Source organism: Diadema antillarum, unplaced genomic scaffold (assembly GCF_040938485.1).
Source record: "Diadema antillarum isolate AM-2024a unplaced genomic scaffold, OU_Dant_1.0 scf00000153, whole genome shotgun sequence".
Classification (NCBI taxonomy): domain Eukaryota; kingdom Metazoa; phylum Echinodermata; class Echinoidea; order Diadematoida; family Diadematidae; genus Diadema; species Diadema antillarum.
The window spans coordinates 237,204-254,836 of NW_027271042.1; the positions used below are offsets into that span (position 1 = coordinate 237,204).

The 17,633-nt window shown below is 40.3% G+C and overlaps 1 protein-coding gene across 1 annotated transcript; it reads right to left on the reverse strand.

Annotated features, from left to right (window-relative positions):
• Positions 1-8,840, reverse strand: LOC139721967 (E3 ubiquitin-protein ligase TRAIP-like). Its single transcript, XM_071633288.1, has 10 exons — positions 8,746-8,840; positions 7,508-7,640; positions 6,495-6,662; positions 5,666-5,760; positions 4,495-4,608; positions 3,788-3,875; positions 3,105-3,286; positions 2,344-2,533; positions 1,246-1,401; positions 1-114 (listed from the first exon to the last, which is right to left on the reverse strand). Exons 1-10 carry the CDS (start codon positions 8,838-8,840, stop codon positions 1-3), a joined length of 1,335 nt encoding a protein of 444 aa, XP_071489389.1.
• Positions 8,841-17,633: the final 8,793 nt, after the last annotated feature.

A 17,633-nucleotide genomic window follows, 5' to 3' on the forward strand; every position in this document is an offset into this window, starting at 1 on the left:
TCATGATGTCATGAACTTGTCCAGAGTGGGGAGGGGATGCTGGCAGGGCTTCCCCGAGGGTTTCCGCTTCACTCCTCGAGGTACCTTCTTGAGATTTGGTCTGATGATTGTGGGCTGAGGGAGTGAAAAGGGACCACAGGAAGGAGGAAAGTAAACAGAGGTGATGAGAAATGGAAGTTAAGGAAATCAAACAAGGCTCCACTGATTAACATTACATGCTCGCTAGGACTAAACTATCATGAAAATGATGCAACGCGAACAAGTTTGGAATACTCTCGTCTACAAAATCTTGCACAGGCATGTTCAAGAAGTTTGGACCAGCACAGAAACTTATGCAAAATTTTCTACAAACTTCTAAATGTGTAAAGTTCACAGAGATTGACCTAGCACCAAAAAAAAAATAATAATAATAATGTCTGCATGAGTCTCCTCTTTTACTCTACTCCCTGATGACATACTGATTTGTTGTACACATATAAATCTTTAAAGTTTAATTTTCCCATTAGTTTCTCATGAAATGTATGACAAAAGTATGAGGTTTGACATCATTTATCCTATGTAGCTTGTCAGTGGTGGTAGGCTCTACTAAAGACCCTGCCAATTTCATTTCCCTGGCATATTGCTACATACCCATTTGAACACCTGTGTCAAGAGAAACAGAGCGGGCAAAATGTTTTGTCTGAGAACATTTACAGCGAGGCAAGACTTGGAAGTTAGGACCTCCTCTATATGAGTTCACAGCCCCAATCACCACACCATGATGCTCCCACATCGTACAAGAACGCAGGTTTGTGAGGAATAGAGTTTTTACTTGAAGTTTGCACCTTGCATCATTAGGTGAAAATTGTACACACTTAATCCTTCCTACTCAATGGATTAAGATGAGTTTTCGTATTTCTACATGTAGTTAACGGTGACTGTGGATGTGCTATCAGAAATAGCAAATGTTGATGCCAACAAAATATAGTAAACAAAACAGTTATAATTTCATTTCTATGCTGCTGTCTCATCATGTTGCAAAATGTGTAAAATTGTCTGTATTGTAAAATATTTCATATTCATGAAATTAGAAATAGTTTGAAGGGATCCTCGTGCAAACGAAAAATTGCCATACTTCATTTGCGTATCGCCCTCTTATTTTTCGAGATGGGCAAAAATTTTCCACACAGTGAAAGATATCCCACATTCTAGTATATTAGAAGTACTTAGAACACCCATTAAATTATGATAGAATTCAAGGGATACATGTTGGATGAAGGTCTCGTGTCCACCCAAGCCGTCGTAGCCCTTTCTGATGCTGCACTGGTTCTTCACAGCCTGCAGCGGTCGCCTCTGGTTGAACAGACTGGAGGAGGCCAGGGTGCTTCGCCACGCTGACGCCTCGGCTGCATCACTCTCCGTCTACAACGGATGGTAACAAGACAATGAGAACATAAGGAATGGTGAGCAATAGAAAGAAAGAACAAGAAAGAAGGGGGCAAGGGTTGAGAGAAAATGGCAGATCATGGAAAGGTCATATGACAAGACTGTATTGCACAGGTACCAAAGTGATGTTGTCACAGTCTTTTTTGATTCAGCTTGGGTTGGAACTAGGTGTGTGCATGAATACTTGTGCCAGGTAAGGTTGTCGAGAACCAGTTTCCATGGCGATGATTGGCTAAGACATCACACTGTGGTACTCTATACTCATAGTGAAAGAGATAATTGCTGATAGGGATTGCTGATTGCTGATAGCTAGGAACAAGACAACAAATGACACTGAAAATTAGACAAAACTAACAGCTTTATTTTTCTTGGCTGATGATGCACGTTTCAAGAGAACAACATTGCATGGTCTTACAGGAGCAAGAAATTTCGTTATCACAGTAGATCCTGTCAAATTGTCACTACCTAGTAGTCTTGTTGACACACAAATTTCTCCTTTTTGTTTGTTTCCTTTTTGTCTTGTATGCAGATACTCTGACTAAAAGGATTTTTTTTTTTTAATACATCTCTCTGTACCTTCAAGGCAAACTTTGCCCTGTAATGAAAGAATTAAATGTCCCTGGGATGAAAAGACCTCACATCTCAATTGGAATGTACCTAAGGACCCTCCAAACTCCATTTTGACTATGAAAAATACTGATAAGAGTTTTAAAACAGAGCAATTAACAATACACTTCAAAACAATGTTCACACACTATTAGACATCAAGAAAATGTTGCCAAAAACTGAATAAGTCTTTTTCCTCTCCTGAAAATTCATGATTTTCAGATGCAAGGTCTTGTCACAACATAGACAAAAAGCAGTGTGACTGATATATAGAGCACACTGCGAGCTTAAGTAAAATATTCCGCTCCAAACCTTCTTCTTTTTGTTGGCCAGGGAGGTGGTCTTGACGAAAGGAATGCCCAGCTCTCTGCAGGTGTTTTTGGTCTCAACGCTGGGCGAGGGCAGGACTAGGTCGGGGGTGCTGGGGTCACCTGGGTCAAGCACAATGTCATCCCCCTCCTCCGGGACACTCAGCCGTGGCTTCTTGCTCATGTTGATGGGTCTGATGGAGAAATGGGATGACACCATGATTTTGGAAGGGGAGAGTTTGGTTTTTAAGCCCATGCACTTTGATTAATTTATAAGATGAAAATGAGAAATTGGCCCCCACTTTGCCCCCTAGTACTGGGTCCAAATGGAGGCAACCCTAGATCTGACAGACACAAACCTGAAACTGCACTCACATACACTCTTACTTATAGCATTTTAACTCTATATATCATTTCTGATTTGAAAGAACAATTTTTAAAGATTCTCTAAGTTGGGGGTTCTGGGACCACAGGAGGGCCCCAAAGTGGGGCCCGGTGTCCATTTGTACAAATTAGGAGGGTACCCTGGCTCTGCTAAGAACAAATCTGAAGTTACAGTTATCAATGTACTTTACTCATAGCACCATGTAGCTCTATCACTTCTGGTACTAAAGGAGGTTTCACAAGGGGTTTTCGAGGAGAAGTTGCAAGGTTGCATGTAAGCTAAAACATAACGAGAAGTGGGTACACAAAAGTATGAACACACACACAGAAAATACAGGCACACAAAAATGCATTTCTTCCAACACATAATGCAAGACTAACGTGATGCACAAGGCTTGCTGAAGGGGCGTGGCCTTCCCACCACCATGGGCATCCAGGAGGCCACTCATGACCTCTATCCTCTCCTTCAGCTCCGCCCGCTCTGCCTCCAAGCTCTGGACATCATCCTGGAGCGACACCACTGAGTGCTGCAGTGCCTCCGTGTCCTTGGTCCGTTGACTTAGCTGGGGGATGGTTTAAAGGAGAGAAGTGGTTACAATGAAGTTGGATCACAAAGCTCCAGGTATGAACTCTAGAAAATGACAATGCTTTGACAACAGGTTATCCTTTGTATAGAAGCAGTGTAACTCCCCATTGATTAAAATTTCCTATATCTTTTTAAATTTGTTTTGTTGGGTTGTTTTGGGGTGTATTTGACAGTCTATCTCACAGAAGACACAAAAGAAAAACAAAATTCCATGATAAATTAGGATTTGGTTCTAGTGGGTACAGTAACATGAAAACATTACGTAGGTATATAGGTTTTAATCGTATACTGCAGAGTTCATACACTTCAGAGTCAATTCATAGCAATGAAAAATTTCACAGACATTACTTGCACTCAACTACTATAATCTCAGATGATCTTCCATGTCTAAATTCTACAGAAAACATTGTGCCACGAGACCAAAATGCAAATTCAAAAGAGGTATAGACAAAGTTACCTGAAATGGCCTGGTACTCACCAATCTACTTTGTTGCTGCATGTTTTTCTTCAGCTGCCCAAGTTCATCTTTCAGCTGTTTCCTGGAGTCTTTGATGTTCTCGAATTCCCTGGATAACAAATCATGGCATCAACAAAAATAACAATATCTACACATCTTTTTACACAGCACTTGCACTTACATGAACGTGCCAGTTACTGTAGGCTTTGATACATTCTTTTTTCTTTCTGCTTACTTTCACATTGCACCTCAGTTTAGTTTTTTTCCCCCCAACATATGAGGTGCAACTAAAGTGTGTTGCATTATCTTTATTGTTACACACCTATATCCTGCATAAAACATGAACAAACTGATTCACACTCAATTATCACACTTGCAACAAAGTATACTTGCGATGATGCATCACGTATCTTCTGTTTTGACAGGATGTAGAAACATTTGATTTGATTTACCGGTACTTATTTCTGTACGGCATCATTTACAATTCCTTTTTTTAAGCAATATAAACAAAGATAATGTATATATGATACTCACTATAAGTAGCAAGTTTCTACAATTTTCAATATACTGCATACATTGTGTTATGAATCATCATATATTCAATACAGCTGAAAAGGACACAGAAAGAGAGATGGGGGAGTGGGAGGGGAGTGGGAGATAGAAGGGAAAGAATGAGAGCGAGGGATAACAGGAAAAGAGAACAGTGAACAGTGAAATGACTCAAATACCTCTTTAGCGAGGTGCAGTAGGTTGCCAGTTCTTTCACTGCTCGCGGTCCATCACCAACGTCTCTCAGCATGTCCTCCACTCTGTCTGCATTCTGTGACATCACAGCTTCATACCTGTCACATGGAGACAACGGAAAACAACAAAAACCCAGACACATTTAATTCTTTCTCTGCTTTGTTTGCTAATTGGCACTTGTTCACCGACTGGCACATATGTACGGAAACTAACTGTCTACGAACAGCGATTACCTAATCCCCTAATGATATTGTATTACCATGCCCTTCCTGTGGGGTTATATCGCTTCAATTGAGCGGGCTTGACGACTCTTTGAGTGGGTCAAGTTCGGAGGGATTACTGAATACTGATTAGAAGGCTTGGCAAATTAAGTTAAGTGCCTGGGCACATTAAAAAACATCACCACAAAAATTCATAGTATCACATTGCTTCTGCAGTCTCATAGAGGGATATAAGATCATTGACATAAATTAAACCTTTTTTTTTTCTGACTCTAACTTGAGCAACTGAAGATCAAAGCAGATGAACTCCATGTCTCAGTTTTCATTCAGACAAAATAAACCTGGTTTGTAGTACATTCGTATCGAGATCTACACACTTCTTCAATAATGCAATGAAGCCATTCAAGAAATTTGTGGGTGCATAAGTACTAAAAAAAAAACATTTTTCTGGGTCTTGTTTTCAAGTCATTTCAATATCACCCATTCTCAACTACAGCGTAAACAAACTTCATGAAACTAATGCCACATAATCAGTATATATTGCACATTTCTTCTCTATTTTGTATCCACTCTCTTGGAAAAAAGTAAGATTAATGATGCCACCATCAAAATGTAGTGTACTAAAATCCAGAGGGACAATGTCTATAAAAAGTTACCGGCATTAGCATCTTCTTCTCCACGACTGAGGATAACAAAACATAGGGTCAGTGGAAAGAGAAACAGAAAGAAGCTGACTCAGTGCCTCCATCATCACCTGTCCGCTTCTCAATCAGTGATGATCGGTTGTGCCGCAGAAAAACGCACAATTTTTGCCAAAAGCCATCACTTCAAGGTATACCAATTTTCAAGTAGGGAGTGTAGACTGCCAAAGATTCTGAAACAAATGAATTGCATGAGACCACCACACAGCTAGGCATTTTCTTTCCCCACTGACCTTTCAAACAATTGCAGCTTTTCCCTGAGTTTTTTTGCCTCCCTCTTGGCCTCCTTGGCTTCATCCATGCGGTAGCTCATGACAGATAGTTGCTTCTGCATTCGAAAAAGCGACAGAGAAACAAGAACACACAAAAAGTAACAAGTGGAAAAAAAGAGAATATAGCAAGTAAAAAACAACATATCATTATATGAACATTCAAATCACTTCCTTTTCCGTCTCTCGCATTTTGTTATCACTGCATTCAGGTGACTGCATTTCCCCCTGAAATGTTCTACGAGTAAATCTTATTTAGTGAAGCAGATGACAACTGCAACATATATGGTGTTGCTTTTTCCATGGATATAGCTGGGCAATATTCATCTCATCACAACTATGGCAACTGCAAATAGCATTGTACAGAAGTAATTCCCTGATACAATGTATATAAATCTCTTTTTAAGAGGAGACAGATCTTGTTTTACATGTGTGGCAATCCTACTGTAGCAATGTCCTGAAAACACACACAAAACAGGCCTTGCACTCCCCCCCCCCCCCCCCCCCCCCCCCCCGAAATCATTATTTGCAAATTGTGAAATTTGTACACTTCATTAAGTTCTGTAACTGATCAGTGGAATGACCTCACACTGACTACCATGTACCCCCTTAAAATCTGACATGGGCTGCTGACATTGAAGAACAGAAGTCAATTTGAATAATATTACAGGCACAGTCTTGTATGTAAAGATGATTCGCAGCTGAGACAAAGTGATGACTTTCTGTAACTTTCCCTTCACTTTTCCTGATACATGTCACTCTTGAAGAGGTAAGAAGCTGAAGAGAGGTTTACCTTGAGGGCTTCGTTGGTGGACTGCTCGTCGGTCAGCCTCTTGGTCAGCTTCTTGATGTTCTTGTCCAGGGTCTTGGTCCGATCGCTGAGGTGGTCATTCTCCTCCAGGAGGTCCGACTTCTCCTTCTGCTTCTTGCTGAGCTCTGCCTGGAGCTCACCCAGCTGGTTCTGGGAGGGACAAGCAATGATGGATGATTAGGGTTATACAGTCTGACCTCTTCTATCCGGACATGTTGGGATTGGCGCTAATCCGGATAAGGGATTATCTGGCCGGATATTGGAGACTCAATGTTTAATACACACAGCTGCCAAAGAACGATTGCCTGTACTGTGCCTTGATTAAATGAAAAGTTTTCTGTATGTTCTTGCAGTGATTTGGGGGTAGTGAATGTCTAAATGCATGTTCTTTGGATGAAAAATTAGATCTGAATGTACGCTAATTATGTTAAGAATAATATGTAATTCATCTGCAGTGAGTTTGTGAAGGAATCTTGCTTGAGTTTGAATTCCCTCTTTTCCCTGTATTATTGGATTGAAAAAAAAAAGTCACACCGAGATCGCATCCGAATAATAGAGAGATCCAGATAAAGGGAGGCCCGATTGGAAAGGTTGGACTTTAGTATGAATTCTCACTTGCAAATCTGAGACAATTTATGACGAGAATCACACAAACGATATGGGACCCTGATTTTTTTTTTCTCCTTTGATGTTTGCCTAATCTCCCCATAAATCATGCTACTGATAATCAGTCATCAACTTTTGATTTTGATGTGGATAAACATGACACATCTCTCATCAGATACTCCTCTGATATTCAGTCGAAATTCATAGTAATTTCACAAACAATACGAATAGACCAGTTCGTAAATCCACTTTGCGCATGAGCAGGAGAAGGTCATTAGTACCAACAGGAATGTTACTTTAGCTTAAATTCACTGAGATAACCTCAGAAACATGGTTTCTAGTCCTTGATGGATTAAGTGGTAGCAACTGTAAACTGTCCGCCATCTTACCTTGAGTCTTGTTGGATCAAGCTGCCCATCATCCTCATCCTGTACCTCAAAGAAGAGTCGGACGATGCTTCTCTGTGTGGTACGCTGTCTGCACTGGGGGCAGGTGGAGGAAGTGTTTATCCACTGCAACAGGCTGCAAATAATGTGAGATGAAGGCATCTAGTAGATTAATGCATGATTAGTGTACTGTTTACCCTACATATTTTTTTTTTCTAAAAAATATGAGACAGTGCATTCCTGTTTATACGGTTATCACGGTTATAACGAAACTCCAGATACAACAAAGTAAAATTCGGGCCTCAACATTATCTGTTCTAAGTTTTCATTGTTTATTTGTTCCGTTAAAACAAAATAAAATTGCTGGTCCCAAGAATTTTGTTATAATGGGAGTCCACTGTACTTCTGAATTGAGGTAAAACACTTTCGCAAGTTGCTGGATTCGCGATGGAGAACAACAGTGACAGTAAGAAGAGTGAAATCCTCTTTGAAGAGAAATGTTGAGAGTTTCCTTCCTTCGAGACAATATACCTACCATCTGTGGCATGCATGTGCTGGGAGGCAATATATATGCAAGATGTTAATTTTACAAAATTAACAAGTAGCAAAATGCACTATGTATACTGTGTGTTAGAAGTATAATTTCATAATCGTCGACAACAAAGTTTTGCATCTGTTAGGTCTAGGAGAATGTTCTTGCTCGTGACAATGTACTGGACCAAATTTATTTTCGTTTGTAGCACAATTTCCACAGATATTTTTGATCTAAAGGAAACAACTTTTGTATACTGTAAAACCATAAACGTTTTGCGAGAGCCAGGATTCAAGAAAGTTTTTACATGAATAAATTAGAGTGGTCTATATGCATTGAATGCCAGTGGACATTTGCAAAAATTTCATGTCATGAAAAAAGCTGTTGGATCCAATTTGCAAAAATTCCATGCCACGAAAATATCTTGCTTTACAGTAGACCTACGCTCTAGATTTCTAATTATTGTTTCACTTCAACTTCCAAGGTGATATGAGTGCAATACTTCAAGTATTGTATCAGAAAAATGACAAACTGCCAGAATATCTCTAGTCTTAAAATATTGAGAGATTCTAGGAGTTTCTGGGACTTCTGGGCCCTGTGGATGTGCTAACTCTTTACTATTCTGAATCTCTGGACCCGAGTCCGCCAAAACTTGCGATTCGAGATGTGGCTCTGTGACAATTGTAACAACTCAGCTGAATCCTCTCACCAATGCTCATGGAAAACGTGACCACAGGGGGTCGCAACAACGACGTGATCCGACTCGAAGAAGTCAGCGCAAATTGAACAAACGGCAGGAATCATGCTTGGCTCATCCTCCCTCCGCCTCTCTCAGTCTCATGATCACGTATGTAGGACTCTGTTGGGGAGATCTACAATACAAAGTGAGAGAAAATCAAGAGAGATTGCAACATTACTAAGAGGTACTGCTAGCATCAACTTGCACAGTCCTTCCCCTAACGTTAGCTACAATACAGTACTGAGTAGGGCCTATGTAGACCCTATGCTAAGACTCTTACCGGGTAGACATGATTTCTATTTAGGCATACCCGTTAGGATTAACCAACGTTCTGGTTGTGCACCATCGGCACCATCACATCTAAATTCAAATAACTGCCTGTCGAGCTATCAATCAATGTCACACGTAATGACAATCTTAATTAATAATACATACCATGTCCATGGCATTATCGCGAAATAGGTCCCCACTCCATTCACCGCCATTCATTTCGACATAGCCGGGGATTTCTTTCAACCTCAATGTTTTCTTAGACTTGATTTGCACATATGGATATAGTGGAGACGCACACGCGGAACGAGAGGGGACCGATATCACGATTTGGCCGTTATTATCATTGTTCGTCTATTCACACTGCACTGCCACTGGTGAACGTGAACAGTATAGACCGTAGGTTCTAACGTTAATATACATAAAATTTATATGACATGTAGAGTTATATTCTACCTGTTGGCTAGGTCAAAGTAACGACGTTAGGTGTGCACGTGCACGTGTGACGTAATATGGCATCATGTTGTGAGAGGCACTTGCCATTTTGAGATGATTTAATTGTATTAATATAAATTTTACACTGTAAGTAGCAGACTAGTACTTGCGTGTCAACGTGCCAATGTGTCCAGACTCGGCGTAGATTTCTACCTCACTCAGTGTTGTTTCTTCACTCAGCTCACGGCCACTGATCTCCCCTCTTATCCGTGCTCACGGCCCCACGGGGAGATTAACTGCGACCAGCCCGGCGAGCGCCCCGGCGGGGTTGGTTACGCGAATTACGGGTACAAATCCAGTGACTGCATACAAAGTACATCACATTTCAGTCTTGTCTTTAAAAATAAAAGTCTGGTGAATTGTACTGCCGCCGACAAAGTGCCGATAGATGCAAGCTAGTGTAGCTAGGTTTTAGTAACTCGGCTGACTTCTGAATTTACCGGTATGTAGGACCTACCAAATACCGAATCTCTTTCATTCACAAAATCAATGATCCGGCTACGCGTACACCGGTGGTATCGGTCGTGTGTATGTAATAAGCTACTGAAGTAGCTAAGCATGCACAATGAATGCAGTGCAGTACGTACCTCATACACGCAGTGTATACAAGTTTGCGCAACTACGACCTTGAATGTGTAAGCTGATTCGTAATTACGCGCCATAGTATCCCGCAACTGAGCTCTGAGTGGAATGAAAATTTGGTCGACCGTAGAGTCTTCATTAATATGCAGTAGATGACGTCATAGAGCTGCACTGTCACTGCGCTGTCTGCTCTCGAGCTCATCTAATGTTGATGTTATTTATTTATACTAGAATATAACAAACCCATGGGCGTCACCAGGGGGGGTGCGTTGGGTGCGAACGCACCCCCCTTCAGATCCTTAAAAAAAAAAAAAAAAATCAGTCTGCGAGCGACCTCAACGTCGGACGCTAAATAATTATTCTTTTCTACTTTTTTTAATATATTTTGCACCAGGGACACACACACACACACACACACACACACACACACACACACACACGCACAACTCGTTGGCAAAAACAATTCGCACCCCTGGTTCTGGCAGCACTGATTTTATACATATCTATTGGTATTCTACAGTGTTTACTATTTATCGACCGTACTGTACATCCGTACGATACGGAGCACTTATTCACGTTTGCATGTACGTGTGCTACTTACAAGTATGTAGGGTCTATGTACGTTACTTCTGACCAATCCATATTGCCAGCCCAAGAGCGAGCCTTAGCCTCATTAAAAAAAAAAAAATAAAAAAATGGAGGGGCAAGCATATTAATTGCCCCCCCCCCGTAATTAATAATTCCCGAAATGAGAAGATTTTCTTGCTTTTGAAAGAAAACAAAAATGTTGCCCCCATGAAAATATTGGAAGGCAAGCGCACCATTTGCCCCACCCCACATAATCATAATTCCCGCGATGAAAAGATTTTCTTGCTTTTTTGTTAGAATTCAAGAAATCTGTCCAATTATTTCACCCAAAAGCAATGGCGTAACTACGGAGAGGGGGGGGGGGGTGCGCCCCCTCCCAATCCGCTGGTTAAAAAAAAAGAAGGATTTCCCGAAATAGTAGTTCAAGTGTTAGTAAACTGCTTTTGAATGAAAGGGTGATCCAGAAATAAGATATCTTTCTATGATTTCTTTTAACCATTATTAAATAGGTATATAGTGTGAAACATTGTTCAAAAAGCCCGGACCCGACAAAAGATTGTGATTCCTGGTTGGCATTCTGCATATAAGCAGGATGTGCGCAGTGTACCCAAAGCGAAAAAATATACTTGTAGCTACAAACGGCAGTTTGGGGACTGTAAAATGTCAAAATTTTCAAGCTCGCTCGCTCTGTTCGCTCGCATTTAATCTTTATGCCATTCTTCTGAGGTTGCTGCCAGTAATTGCCTGCAGTTGCGCCCGGTGCGCCCCCCCTTTAATTTCCAAAGCGAAAAAATATGGATAAGAACGGCAGTTTTTGGACTGTAAAATGTAAAATTTTCAAGCTCGCTCTCTTCACTCACTCGCATTTAATCTTTATGCCATTCTTCTGATGTTGCTGCCAGTAATTGCCGGCAGTTGCGCCTGGTGCGCCCCCCCTTAATTTCCAAAGCGAAAAAATATAGCTACAAACGGCAGTTTGGGGACTGTAAAATGTCAATATTTTCAAGCTCGCTCGCTCCGTTCGCTCGCATTTAATCTTTATGTCATTCTTCTGATGTTGCTGCCAGTAATTGCCGGCAGTTGCGCCCAGTGCGCCCCCCTTAATTTCCAAAGCGAAAATGGCTAAGAACGGCAGTTTTTGGACTGTAAAATGTAAAATGTTCAAGCTCGCTCTCTTCGCTCGCTCGCATTTAATCTTTATGCCATTCTTCTAATGTTGCTGCGAAAAAATATAGCTACAAACGGCAGTTTTTGGACTGTAAAATGCAAAATTTTCAAGCTCGCTCATTCCGCTCGCTCGAATGTAATCATTATGCTCTCTTGATATTGCTGCCAGTATTTGCCAGCAATTGCGCCCGATGCGCCCCCTTAAATTCTAAAGCGAAGAAATATAGCTACAAACGGCAGTTTGTTTGTTTTTTACTGTAAAATGTCAACATTTTCAAGCTCGCTCGCATTATTTTAATTGTTACGCAATTCTCCTGATGTTGCTGCCAGTAATTGCCGGCAGTTGCGCCCGGTGCGCCACCCCCCCCCCCCCCGAAAAAATATGGCTCCAAATGGCAGTTTTTGGACTGTAAAATGTCAAAATTTTCAAGCTCGCTCTCTTCGCTCGCTCGCATTTAATTGTTATGCCATTCACCTGATGTTGCTGCCAGTAAAATTGCCAGCAGTTGCGCCCGGTGCGCCCCCCCCCCCTTAATTTCCAAAGCAAAAAAAAAAAAAAAAAAAAATGTGGCTACAAATGGCAGTTTTTGGACTGTAAAATGTCAAAATTTTCAAGCTCGCTCGCTCGCTCGCTCGCATTTAATTGTTATGCAATTCTCCTGATGTTGCTGCCAGTAATTACCGACAGTTGCGCCCCGTTACGCCCCACCCCTCCTTTATTTCCAAAGCGAAGAAATATGGCTCCAAATGGCAGTTTTTGGACTGTAAAAATAATGTCAAAAATATTCAAGCTCGCTCTCTTCGCTCGCTCGCATTTAATTGCTATGCCATTCACCTGATGTTGCTGCCAGTAATTGCCAGCAGTTGCGCCCGGTGCGCCCCCCCTTAATTTCCAAAGCAAATAGATATGGCTACAAACGGCAGTTTTTGGACTGTAAAATGTCAAAATTTTCAAGCTCGCTCGCTCGCTCGATCGCATTTAATTGTTATGCAATTCTCCTGATGTTGCTACCAGTAATTACCGGCAGTTGCGCCCGTTGCGCCCCCACGCCTCCTTTATTTCCAAAGCGAAAAAATATGGCTCCAAATGGCAGTTTTGGGACTGTAAAATGTCAAAATTTCCGAACTCGCTCTCTTTGCTCGCTCGCATTTAATTACTATGCAGTTCACCTGATGTTGCTGCCAGTAATTGCCAGCAGTTGCGCCCGGGCGCCCCCCTTAATTTACAAAGCAAAAGAATATGGCTACAAACGGCAGTTTTTGGACTGTAAAATGTCAAAATTTTCAAGCTCGCTCGCTCCCCTCGCTCGCATGTAGTCGTTATGCCATTCTCCTGATATCGCTGCCAGTAATTTGTCGTTTCACACCGTCATTCCATAATCCATTTATAGGGGTATACAACCCCCTCCGGCACTTCCACACCCTCCCCCCACCCTTGCTCGCTCCTTCGCTTACTAACCCCCCCCCCCCCCCCCCAAGATGAAATCCTAGCTACGCCGGTGCCCTTTCCCCGCTTGGTTTCCCTAAAAAAAACAGTAAAGTCTGGGGATTGAGAGTTTCCTATATTCCAAATGTCTGTCAAAAAAATCTCGTAAACATTTAGTGTCAAAACGCACCCCCCTTGAAAAAAAGCTGGTGACGCCCCTGCAAACCACACTAAAAGTACTAGTGCCTGTAAAGCGTGATAAGTACAGTATTTCAATGAATAAAAGAAATGAGGAAATCACAGGAAGGTTTTACATTTTGAAATTTGCATCTACATTATTTGACCGAAAGATCGGTCTGTATCTTACCGGTACTTTACCGTCGGGAATCTAATTCCTGACTTGTTGTTCCGCCGAGAAACTCCTCTGGACAGACGGATTTCCTGTCTACTGTGTTTTGTTAAATCGTGTCCACAAGATATACACTTTTTCAGTTGGTGTTGTTGTAGTTGGTTTTGTTTTTTCTTAAACAAAGAGTCTTTCAAGCATTGAAGGGGCAAAATCCTGCAGGGGTAAAATTTTTCTTACATTTTGCTTATTTGAAATTTGTATGGCTACTAATGAGTTGACCGCCATTTCGTATACAATTTAAGTAGCTCGCAAAAAATGATGAAGTGAGATTTAGGCTCATTATTACAAAATATCACGCAGTTGCTTGTCCCTCAGTTCAACCTTATACAAGAAATTAATTAAATTAATCATATGTGACAATAGCTAAGTGGAAAAAAAAAACCAACTTAGATGAAGAAAACCTCAACTGTGAGTTTCACAATTGTTATGGATTTTTGTCCAGTCAACATTTGATTTATTTATACATATTATCTTATTCAACTTTACTTCCTTCTTCTCAAGAGAATCTAACATACACCTTAGTGACAGAGGCTTATTTTGAAACTTTTTCGACGCTTAGAATTTTCTGGACTTTCAGTTTTGCTCAGTTGGTGATTCAATTTGTTCAAAATATACAGTCTTACACTGAATAACAATCAAGTGGTCAATACATGGAAATGAAACTTTGAGGATATTAACAAACTATAATTCTTTATATTGTTTGGGGGCGCTGTGGCATAGTGGATAAGACTCCCGACTCCCAAACGGAGGACCGTGAGTTCGAATCCCGCCCAGTGCTTACATCCTTGGACAAGATGTTTTTACCCACAATGTCCCTCTCGACCCAGGTGTATAAATGGGTACCTGGCAACGCTAGGGTAATAATAATAGCAGGGCCCTCTGGTAGAGCAGTGGCAACACTGAAGAGGCTACCCTGGGTAAATAAGACCTTATTATTATTATTATTATTATTATTATATTCACCTAAAAAGGAAGCATATATATACGATGAGTTTATTTATAAACCACAGCAGTTTTGAGCTTTAGAGAAAGATCGAATCTCGACCGTATCAAATCCACATATAAACTATTCAAACAAGAGAGAGCATTTCACTTTATCTTGACCTATAGACCGTTTCCAAATAAACAATGCATTATTCGAGAGTTTCTTTAAGAGAGAGAGAGGTATATATAATACTGGGTGTATCGATGTACAAGAAAAAAAGAAGAAGGAAACACTAATTGTGGTAAAATCGAATTCTTCTGTATTCTGTGTCATTTCTAATAGGTCCTTCATATAGCCTAGCCTTTGTTCATTCAATTCGTGACTATATATCTTTTCAGGTAGATTGAGCGCTTTTTACAAGCCTATCATTATAGGCTTTAGAGACCATCGTAAATTGCAATTTAAGGTTAGGAACCGAGCATTCACTTCACGCATTATTCCATCCCATTACTCGCACTGAGCCCTGAATCAACAATCATATCTAACTGATCCGGTCATTCAAATTCACTATCGGAGCAATATTCTTCATTTGCGTAATTCAAATCTAAGATAGGAGCATTCATCTCAGCGATGAGCATCATCAAATTCATTTCATGCCGGCGATGGAATCTCCTCGGTCATTCGAAATTGTGAAAAGGCAACCATGTTCCAAATAAGTGCATCAATCATAATTGATCACTAGCTGCAAAAGCCATGCCAGCTAGGTTCATTAAAGTTAGGGCCTTTGATAGCTTTTGGCCGTGTTTATAGCCTACGTGTGCCTTTTTCACTTACCTCTGAATAGATCGGGCTTTATGATAAAAGTTGTTTATTTTGCCATATTGGTCCACCTGTTCATTCTACAAGCATGACGAGGAAAATGGTATATATTAAAGCGGGGTTCCCACTATCACGATTGGCGCCACGATTGAAATCGTGGACTTAATCGTGCAGCAAGCGTGATGATCTTATCAGATTGTATCAGATCTTAAGGTCAATCGTGACAATCGCGTTAATCGTAGGAAAAGTTTGGACGGTTCAAAAATCTTCTGCGATTAACACGATTAGTTTTTGATCGTGATCATCGCATCAGATCGTCTAAGATCGTATCCAAACGCAGCGAATCTCTTCTAATCTTGCTTCTTAATCGTGTTGATCGGGATCGACTTTTTCACTTCACTTCCGCTTATTATCGTTATAATTTTTTGCCTATTTGCCCTTATTTCACTCATTAATTGATTTATTTTGTATTCTGATAGGTGGTAGCCTGCATCTTTAGATTATTATTTCCAAACGGTAAATTGTATGACGGTGTTTATGGGGTTTAATTGTAATTTGAAGGTACATTATCAAAATCATTTTTTTAATGATTTCATAAAATGAAAGTTGTATTACAGATTTTTAGATGTTTTCATACATTATGTTAATGATGTTTTCATTAATGAGTTGCTATTACCATTATACAGACACACAAAACAGGATATGGGATAACTTTTGTAGCGAAAACAAAAAATGAGCAAAAATAAAATGGCAATTGTATGTCTGCACGTATTGACTAACGTCAGTACAAAGATGAGAATAATTTAATGAATCGTGCTTGAATGGGTACATATCAAAGGCAAATGGTTAATTTTTAAAAGTATATGACAGAGTATTTTTTTTTTTGGATGGGGGTGCAGTATCCTGCTGTTTGTGTATTGTACATAGTAATTAATAGTTGTTGTTTCATCAGCCATCGTTTGACCCCTTTACATCTATTTTGACACTTTTCAATGTCTTTTTTTGTATGTTTGGTAGAACATAATTTTAGAGGAAAATGGTTATTTTCAACTCTCATTATTACTGCAAATGTAAAAGTGACCATTGTCGTGGATGTGAGATCACTCATATGATTATGACAATGAAGATCACTCTAACTATTTTTCACAGTTAGTTATTCAATAAGTGTAGCAATATACCCCTGCGAAATAATTTTGCGTAAAACCTCCTTTTTTGTTAAAAAGTGACATCATTTTGATTAGGGAGTCACTTTTCTGTTATGTGTGTGTATCAGTTATGTTAAACATTGTTAAGTTAAACACTAAATCAAGCCGAATAAACCAAACTTTTGATAACGCATGAGATAACGACATTTTAAAATAAAAAGGCATATGATACATACACTTTGCGAATATGAAATCGAACACATAAGCAATACTATCCATTCGGCCAACTTTCTTATATCGAGCGTATATAACACGTAATACTATGTTACATAACATTTAAAATGATCCCATCCTCTTTCTTAGCTTCCATTTCATCATATAATCATTTTCTTCATGTATTGGAGAGAAAGGTCATTTTGTCTTGCTGGTTTTTTTTCTGGGGAAGAGGGGCAATCATCTGATCTTATGTATTTGGGTTCGTTATTTCATTTTTTTTTTGTGAGGGGGGAGGGTGAGCATGTCGATTTAATAATCTATTAATTTCTTTACGTTTAATATTAGACGAGGGAATATCTGAGGTTATGGCTAGCCTGGGTGCTGCTTTCTCTCTGATAACATAATCGTCATTAGCAATACTGCAAAGGTTAAGTTGTCATCGTCGTCAACCTGTCAAACCTTGCCATTATCAATGGTTGTGGATAAAATTAATAGGCCTAATCACTCTGCATAATTTAAGGGAAACAATGAAATCCATCGTCAGCCGGACTATAATATTCCCATTCGGGTCCAATCGCGCCTTAAATGGGGGTCGCTTCTGATCCCGATCGTAAAAGATATCGTATCTTATCTCAGCAGCCCGTATTGGTTCGCGGTATTCGTATTGGAACGTATCAGTACGTTGCTGCACGTACCAGATCGGGGATCCTGATCGTAATGGTCATGTTAGATCGGTACCAATCGTGAACTCAATCAGGACAATCCTGTCGGATCGTACTTGAACGGCAGACCAGATCGTGACAGATCGTATCGCTT